Consider the following 9,433-nt stretch of genomic DNA (forward strand, 5'->3'; position numbering starts at 1 on the left):
AATTTTGCAAAAACAGTGATTATGCTTAAATTTTTACCATATATGCACCCTCCTTCTCAATCTAAAAAATATGCACCCTCCTTAGATCAACACTATGCACCCACAAGGCAAATGCACCCCCACTAATTTACTCTAGCTTCACCACCGGTGACGGCCCATGCACGCATGTGGATCCATGGGGAACAACGTCGCGTCAACACACCCCTTCTCGAAACACGGTGCCTCCGTAACTTGGATATGTTCGATCGGGACTCTATCTAGTCTTGTACACCAGTATAGGTTGTGTTGTAAACCTAGCTTCTAGAGGAGTCCTGACCGAACTTCCCTGCTATATAAATGTAACTTCCTTACACTTACCGTTACGCTATCGATCAACACGCAAACACCATAGTAAAATCATGACGTCTTTTGTGCACAGGTTCTCACTACCATGTAACGCATCTTGAGGGGTTCATCACTAGTAAGAAACTTACTCTAATGGTTGACATCGGCGGTCAGCAAGTAGGTAGGCAAGCCGGTGGTTAAGATCCTAAACCCAGCCTATGAGGACTCGGTTGCCTCGGACCAACAGGTCCTGGGCTTCCTCCTTTTGACATTGTCAAAGGATGTGCTATTACAAGTAGCCACGACTTTGAAATCAGCTAAAGCATGGAAGGTGATTGAAGAAAATTTCGCCTCCCACACCCCGCGCACGGTCCATCAATGTCTGTTTGGTGCTAGCAACAATAAAGGAGGCCATTACAGTCCCCCAAGTACCTTTGCATGATGAAAGCATATGGAGTTGAGATGGTTGCGGCTGGAAAAAGCCTCTTGAAGATGAAGAGTTGGTTACGTATATCCTTAACTGTCTTGATCCTGAGTTCGGTACATTAGCTTCTGCACTTGTAACTAGGGTAGAACCCCTTACGATCTCTTATTGTATTCCCAGTCACTGAGTTTTCAGAATAGGCTTAAGCTAAAACAGGGCGGTTCATCGTCACCTACCAACACCACAAACTGAAGATGTTGCGGAGGTGCATGGCTTGGTTCTTCACGTGATCGTAGGGGTTGTGGTTGCCCTTAGTGATGCCTATCATAGTGCTAGGCATGGCCAATCAGGTTGGGCCTAAACTTCTCCAACCAATTGAGTCACAAGCAATGCAACAAAAGAACTATGTCCACATTCCCAGCACTACCGTGAGATCCGTGGGTGTCCCTAAGAGGGTTGATGCACCCCCAAAAAAAGGATGTGCTAGTCCAATTACTCCAAGAGGTGATTATGGTGCAAGACAACGTGGTAGACCGATACAAAATAAGAACTGGTCAGGTAATAGGAAAAGTCTAGTTTATAATTACATTAGATCACTTCATGTCCTAACCGATTAGTATTCATGTAAACCAATGCAACTTGTAACCTTGCCCCGAAAATACAAGGCGAGGCAAGGATCTCTCCAAACACATGAACACCCAAAACACATGAAGGTTTTATGCTTTTTTTCCAGTGGCTCGAACCTATCTAAATCTTGTCTCATGTTCACCTTCGAGTTCCTGATGTCAATGAAACCTCACCAATCAACCTACTATATTGAGGTATTCCTCGGTAGGTTGCCGTTCTAAACACTACGATGAGGTCAATTGATGCCCAAACAGTCAGGTCTTCTTTAAGAGCGACACATGGCACTTGAGTGGTTTGATGAGACCTATGCGTACGATGAACGTCACATTGCTGCAGCCTTGAACTCATATGGTGTGGACACAAATTGGGACACCAAAATGGTTTGATGAGACCTATGCGTCGGACGAACGTCACATTGCTGCAGCTATAAACTCATACGGTGTGGACACAAATTGGTACCCCAAAATGGGAGCCACTGGTCACATTACCAACAAGCTGGTGAAGCTCATTGTCCGTGACAAGTATCATGGCACGGATCATATTCACACGGTGAGTGGTGTAGGTATGGAAATTAAGCATATTGGTCATTCTATTGTCCATACCCCCATTTGTAAATTAAATCTAAATAATGTCCTCCACGTCCCAAAGGTTGCTAAAAACCTTATTTCTATCCACTGTTTAGCTAAAGATAATTCAGCTTTCCTTGAGTTCCACCCAATTTTTTTTATCACGGAACATGCCACGAAGAACACTCCCCTTGGAAGGTGTTGCCATAAAGGACTCTATTCTCTCCCTTTAGCAACTCCAATAAATTAAAGTAGACTTTTGGTATGGTCAAGACATCCATTGAGAGGTAGCAGAGTCTATTGGGGCATCCCACTACTTCCATTGTTGCAAAGGTAATTAGAAGTAATAGTTTGCCTTATCATGATGAGTCGAATAAGGAGTTTGTCCGTGATGCCTATCAAAAGCCAAAGGTTTTTAAGTGTCTCTATTCAACTTTTGCAATTTATTTTTTTCTGGTGTTTGGGGTCCTGCACCTAGTTTTATTGGAGGCAAGAAGTACTATGTTAGTTTTATTGATGATTACAACAAATTTACTTGATTGCCTTATGAAGTTCAAGCCAAAAGGTTTTCAAAAGTTTCATGTGTCCCAATATCTTGTTGAGAGATTGTTTCCTTGCGAAATCACTGCCATGCGGACTGATTAAGGAGGCGAATACCAAAGACTTCATTCTTTTCCTTTTTTTGATAAAATTGGCATCTCACACTATGTTTCCTACCCTCATGAACATCAATAGAATGATGCAGCAAGAATAAAGCACAACACATTGTAGAAGTTGACCTTGCTCTCCTTGTATATGCCTCTGATCCATTAAAATTTTGTTATGAATATTTCCTTGCTACCACATATATCATAAACCGTATTCCTAGAAAGGTTATGCATATACAAGGAGTTTTTGCGGCTTACAGTTGGTATGATGTGGATATGATGCAAGGTAGATCATGGCAGTAGTAGGACAGATTAGTGATGCGCGTGTGGCCATTATGGATCATCGCTAGTGTACACAGGCCAGCGCAAAGATGTTGCGGGCATCATGGCCTGCACAGATATGTATAAGAGCGGCGGCAGTGGCTAGGATCTCTACCTTGATGTCATCGTTGCAGGCGGCATGGATGTCAGTTTGGAGATAGTGTGAACCAGTGGGGTTTCATGCAGTAAGATTGAACAACGATGGGGTATAGACAGTCCGCAAAAAGAGTGGATAGTCCGCTGATCGACGAGCCACGTTGATTGGATCAGTATACACTATACAACTATAAGGTATGTCATGCAAGTGTGTGGCAGGGCTAGGTGTACAACGGAGCTATAAGGTTCAACAGGACATCACATAAGCTAATGGAAATTGTAACTGGTGAACAAGAACAGGTAGAGTTTGGAAGACCAGATCTCAGGATGGTGTTGCGGCTCATTGGCAAGGACATGAGGCTATCAACAATGTTTGGTTATGGCATGCAAGGCGACTGATAAGAGTTAGATGGTGGTTCAGTGAGTGCTTAGGAGTGACAGAGTCATATGGACAGGTTGGCATGGTCGAGGTGTTGAGCAGCGCATGGTGGATCTACTTGTGATGGATAGATTGGATCGAATAGTTCTTGGGGTACATGGGTGATGGATAGTTCACTTGGAGGGTGAGCATTCTGTAGTGTATGGTGGAGAGACTAGTGGTGATAGGCTGGTCAGACTATGGGTCAAAGGCGACGACAGGATCAATGATGATGACGTAGGAGCATGGTGGCTGATGGGGTTTTGTTCTCTCTATGGTGTGGCAACACGCGACATGAGCTCTGGATGTAGATTTGCATGGGTGGAGTTTGCGAGCTTCCAAATTAGCAAGGGTTGAGCTGGAAGGATGTATAGGCTATGATGTATGTTCTTGAAACTGGAGTAATTTGGTTGGTCAATGTTGAAGGAGATTACAGTGTAAGACGTCAGACGTAGTATGGCAGCGGTAATGGAAGAGCCATTCTAATATCACGATTTCTATATGTTACTCATATGCGATAGCTAGATTCTTAGCATCATGTTTACAATCGACGGAGATTGTGGTGATAGAAGAGAAGGGTTCACAGTTGAAGGTGGAGTCACGGAGTTGGAAATTATAGGGATAGCAGTGTTTCTTCAGGCAGCTCATAAAGTGGCAAAATGTGACAACTCAAGTTCGGTGTATATGGAGGTTCACACATGATGACTTCAAGATGGTGGAATATTTGGCAAGGTGAAGTTTGTTAGGTATTGTGTCAAATATTTGTACGAGTCTGGTTACGATGGGACTTAAGTTGTATTTATGAAAGGATCTTGTGATGCCTAGGGGGGTTGAATAGGCTCACTTCGAATTTTCCTAAAAAACTCGCAACAGTATTAGATCTGTTGGAACTTCTAACGCAGTGCCGGAACTTCTGATGGATCGGAACTTCCGGTACTAGATCGGAACTTCCGATAAGATAAAGTGAGCTGAACGAAATTCAAAACACAACCTGATTCTGCCAAAAATATTTAAATCAAAAGATAGTAAATGAAGCGTAGATGCTACTCCAGGTGATATATATGCAAGGAACAACTCAAATGTATAGATCGGCTAAAAACGAGCTTCTAGGCAAGACTTAGAACAAAGAACACAATAAGCACGTGAGACAAGGATTTGTTACCAGAGTTCACTCTCACTAAGAGAGCTACGTCTCCGTTGAGGATCTCACAAAGAGCCGGGTCCTCACTAACCCTTTTACCTCCCTCAATCAACCACAAAGGAAGATTGAGTCACTTACTATGAATCCACGAAGGATGGGTGATACAAATGTTCCCAGACGCATCACACAAAGAGGGCGCTCAAACGGGCGACACCTAGCCATCTAGAAGCGAGCTTCAAGAGTAACAAACGTGAATCAACGCCAAGGATGCTTGAGGTGCTCTTGAGATGAACTCCTTGAACTTCCCACTCAACCCTCAAGTCCCTCACACTCTCAATCTCACTCTCACCCAAACCCTAGCTGAAGAACTCAAGGATTAGGCTCAAAGGGGTGAGGAGAGGGAGTATTCAATGCTATGGGAGTGTTTTGGCTCGAGTTAGGTCAGCAGCACTGAATGGGGGGGGCTGAGGAGGTATTTATACCCAGCCCCCCAAAAACTAGCCATTTTAGACAGGTTATGTACCTGTCGTAACTTCCGACACAGGGTCGGAACTTCTGACAGAGTTAGCTCAGGCGAGCAAAGGATCCTGTCGGGAGTTTCTAGAAACACCCGACACTTATCGGAACTTTCGATGGAGTATCAGAACTTTCGACACTTTTGAGTTAGACACACAAAGGACCTCTATCGAGACTATCTGGATACTTCTGATACCCGTCGGAACTTCCGACACACCGTCGGAACTTTCGACAGGCATAGAAATGCTGAGGTAAAGGTTGTGTACGTGGGAGATTTGTGTCTCTCAAAAGGTTAGTTAGCATCTCAATAGATCACCTTAGCATCTTCAAGCTATCCATTCACATCCTACTTTATAGTACGGCATTCCTAAACTCAAATTCAAAATTAGAAATAACAAAAAGAGACTTCTTTTGAGCTTAACGCCGTCTCAGCCTTGCAATAGGGGCTCTTTGAGAGTCTTTTCATGCAGCTTTGCATTCTTTTCAACTTAGTACCTGTTAATCACTTAATAATTGTGTTAGTCCCCTAACTATGCTAGTCATCAACACCACAACCCACTTAGGGGGCCAAATGCACTTACAATTTAGCAGTACACAGTAAAGTCTGTATCAAATTTTGTAACCTGGGTCACCTCATAAATATGAGAGGGGTGATGCTATTGTAACCATAACGATAGGCTCACTAGAGGGAGGCGGCATGATGCTGGGATCCTAAAGCGGCCGGTGTTGTGATAATGGGGAAGAGCGCCCGTAGTCATGCCCCGGGATGTACGTTTCGGCCGAACCTCGTCAATAAAGATTGTGTGTGCAGTGTCGTATGTGATCTTGCATGTTGGTCTCAGTAAATCCAATCATCACTTCTACAGGTGGAGCGACTCATCACCGTGAGGGTTTATTTTCTAATAGGTACGATGTATTCATCTAAAAGCTATTTTTTTCTATAGTTAATTGTGAGCACTTGAGGCATCCTATCCTGATTCCTCTCTTTCTATTATAATGTGATACAAAGAAGAAAATAAAGAATGAATATACATATCATTGTGTTTTATTACAACATTGGTTTTCTTTAGGCCATGCTTATTACCCCATCTGTTCTATGCACCTTAAATCATACTCCCTCCATTCCAAAATAAGTGTCCGTTTAGAAAATTTCAGACACATTAGTAAGGGTGAGAAGTGACCATATCACCCCTAGTTATTCATATGAGTTGTGATTGGAAGCTATGTTATCTACTTGATTTTATGGATCATAAATAAATGCACGTGCATTGGAATAAGAGAAATAACATCAATTGATCATTTGATTAGCTTTGTGCAGTTTTCCATACACATTTTTTTATTGGTGTGAGTGTTGATGAACCTTACTAGGAGCTAAAATAACACTCTTTGTAGGATTAATTTTGAAGGCTAAAAGAAGACTTATTTTGGGGCGGAGGGTGTACAATGTAACAAAGAAAATCTGAGCCTCAAATTTGCGATCACAAATTAAATGTAGCCTATAGGCTATAGCAAGGGATAACTAGAGTGAGTGACAGAATTTTCAAACAAATTGCATCAGAACTCTGCAACATGCCATACTTGAATCCCCTGGAACCCCCAAATTTTGACTTCATTTCCAGAAACCAGAATTAACCACAATAACCTGGCATCAGTGTCTCTGCATCCTCGCCTTCGCTCGAGGCCGTGCTTGAATTCAAATGGGGAAGAACAAAGCATGGAAATCTTGAAGAACAAAAGGTTGTGAATATACAATAAGTAGTAAGGCCCTGCTATGTAGATGTAGAGTACTGGATTGTGTGTGTATATGTAATGTAACACCTGCTAGACTATAAACCAAAACACAATGACCACCACTTCACCGCTAGCTAAATGGCCCGCCTTGTCAGCCAGAAGAAACTATGCCTATGAGGACGGAATAATCGATCAGCAGCCAGCAGACTCACTAGAGTCCAATCGTACTCCTCCTGTGCATCGAGCTCAAGTCATGTTTGGAAGAGGAACGCCTGGGAATGTTGGGCGGCCGGCTGCTCAACTGGTGGTGGTGGACTCCCATGGCAGTTGCAGGTTCAAGGCCATGCCCTGATCTCGAGTAGGAAGAAGACCTTGTCCTCTCCAGCAGGACCTCGTCCCTCCTCGTCCTCCTCTCCGATAATAAGCCGCCGCCATGGCCATCTCTGGGATCGCGCATGTCCACACCGGAGATGCTCCTCCTGCCGCTCCCGCCGATCATCGCCGCGCCTCCGCTGAAGGAGCTTCGCGCGCTTATGCTGCTGTTGCACCGGAGCATCTGCCCGTTGTACCCCCTGGCGCGGAGCTCCGGCCACGGGTACGGGTACCGATCATCTCCTGCTCCTGCTGCTGCTTCTGCAGGCTGCTGCTTCCTGCTGCTCTTCTTGTGTAAGAGGCCCCAGATGCTCCACCCCCTGATCCCCTTCTTATTAGCAGGCTGCTTCTGAGAAGATTGATGGCTCCCGGAGAAGTCGTACTGGTGGTGGACCAGCACGCTCTGCGCCTCATGGTGATAGTGGTGGTGGTACAACGGCCGCTCTGCGGCGATGGCCGGCGAGACCCTGGCATTGCCGTTGGCATTCATCGCCGTCGTCGCCCAGCTGGCGGGCAGCTCGCCGCCGTTGTTGGCATCGGAGAAGGAGTTGCGCCCAGAGGTGGCGGAGCGGTCCACGCTTCGCCGCCTCCTGCTGGAGCTGGAGGAGTCCAGGTAGTAGTCCCTCGTCTGCGCGGTGCCGCCGGGAGCCGCCGCCGCCGATGCATCCAAGTAGTAGTAGTCTTCCTCGACGGGGATTTGCCCATCGGAGCGCTGGACCGGCGGCGCCATCGTCATGTCGTCGTCCTCTTCCACGGGCAGGGACAGCATCGTGGCGGGCAGGCGAGCCAGCACCGGCACCGGCCCCGACCGGGCGTCCCACGAGGAGCCGTCAACGTCGCAGGAGGGGCGGTGCCGCTGCGCCTGCGTCCCGGGCATCTCCGCCGCCGGCTCCTTCTTGTTCTTGCGGCGCCATTGCTGCAGCTTCCTGCCCAGGAAGGACTTTCTGGAGGAGCAGTATGCTTCTTGTTCTGCTTGGGGCTCCTCCTGATACTGATACTGGTAATCCGCCTGCTCCTCCGGCACCGCCGCCGCGATGGGCTGCTGGTGGCGGAAGAGGTCGCAGGAGCGGCGCTGCGGCTCCAACGCAGAGGCAGAGCGCGCGTAGGAGAAGGACTTGCAGCGGCGGAGGTCGGCGGAGGAGGGCGGTTGGAGGCCGGCGAGGCGGTCGCGGAGGCAGGCGGGGCAGAAGCCGGTGACGGCGACGCCCGGGTGGAGGCGGCACACGGCCGAAGGATCCATCAGGCGTAGCGTGCTCTTCTCTTCTTCTCTCAGTTAATCAACATAACGGACAGCGAGAGAGTGTGGTGGATGGGGTTAATTGGGAACAGAAGCAGAAATGGAAACGAGTTGTCTTCCTCCTCCTCCTCCTCCTCCTCCTCCTCCTCGATCTCAAGCGGATAGATGGAATGGAGGAGGAAAGGAATCTCTCTAGCTGTCTTGTCTCTCTTTCTCTGCGCTATATGGAAGGTTGAAGAAGCAGAAGAAGATGATGTGATGAGCTGAGCTCTCCTGATGAAAATGAAATGAAACAAGCTCGGCTGCTGTGCTGGTCAGGGCAGGCAAAAGAGGAGAAGAGAAGAGAGAGACACACACTGCCTGACTGATGACTGAGGCACTGAGCTAGCAGGCTAGCAGCTCGACAGCTAGACAGACAGACACACGCGCACACGCACAGAGAGGCTCGCTCGGCTAAGGCTCAGGCTCAGCTGCTGCCGCTGTCCTCTTTTCCTTTTTCCCGGCCTGCCTCCTTCTTTACACTTTCGCTTTTGCTTTCCCACTCGATCCATGCATCCTCATTCAGATGCAGCATGTCCCATGGGTCTACTACCTTGTTGCGCAACAAAACAATGTAGCATTCAGAATGCTCCTTCCAGCAATAGCAATTTAAAGTATGCATAGCTAGCTTCGCAGCTAACAACATTTGTCTTGTCTACACGGCCGGTTTCCGTTACTTCTGATCTTGTCTTCTCTCCCTTTTCCCTTTCCTTTTTTTATATTAGCTTTATATTCCTTATATCTCTCATTCATTCATACGACTATACTACTACCCCATCCATAAATATATATATGCGGGGAATTCAACATTTTACCGCTACACCCAAACCGGTAGTACACTCTCAAAGCCATACATTTTAATGTGTTCTCTTTCATTGGCCACTTTATAGTTGGGGAGGAGGGACTTTCTTCTTCTTTTGTGGCCGAATGTAACTCTTCATTGCATCATTAGTTTGCTCGTGGTCATCACTGCT

The 9,433-nt window shown here is 46.6% G+C and overlaps 1 protein-coding gene across 1 annotated transcript; it reads right to left on the minus strand.

Annotated features, from left to right (window-relative positions):
- Positions 1–6,734: 6,734 nt before the first annotated feature.
- LOC117866579 (uncharacterized) lies at positions 6,735–9,011 on the minus strand. Its single transcript, XM_034750821.2, has one exon. The coding sequence runs from the start codon at positions 8,421–8,423 to the stop codon at positions 7,023–7,025; it is 1,401 nt and encodes a 466-aa protein (XP_034606712.1). The 5' UTR covers positions 8,424–9,011; the 3' UTR covers positions 6,735–7,022.
- Between the last annotated feature and the right edge of the window lie 422 nt (positions 9,012–9,433).

Source organism: Setaria viridis, chromosome 8, assembly GCF_005286985.2.
Source record: "Setaria viridis chromosome 8, Setaria_viridis_v4.0, whole genome shotgun sequence".
Taxonomy (NCBI): domain Eukaryota; kingdom Viridiplantae; phylum Streptophyta; class Magnoliopsida; order Poales; family Poaceae; genus Setaria; species Setaria viridis.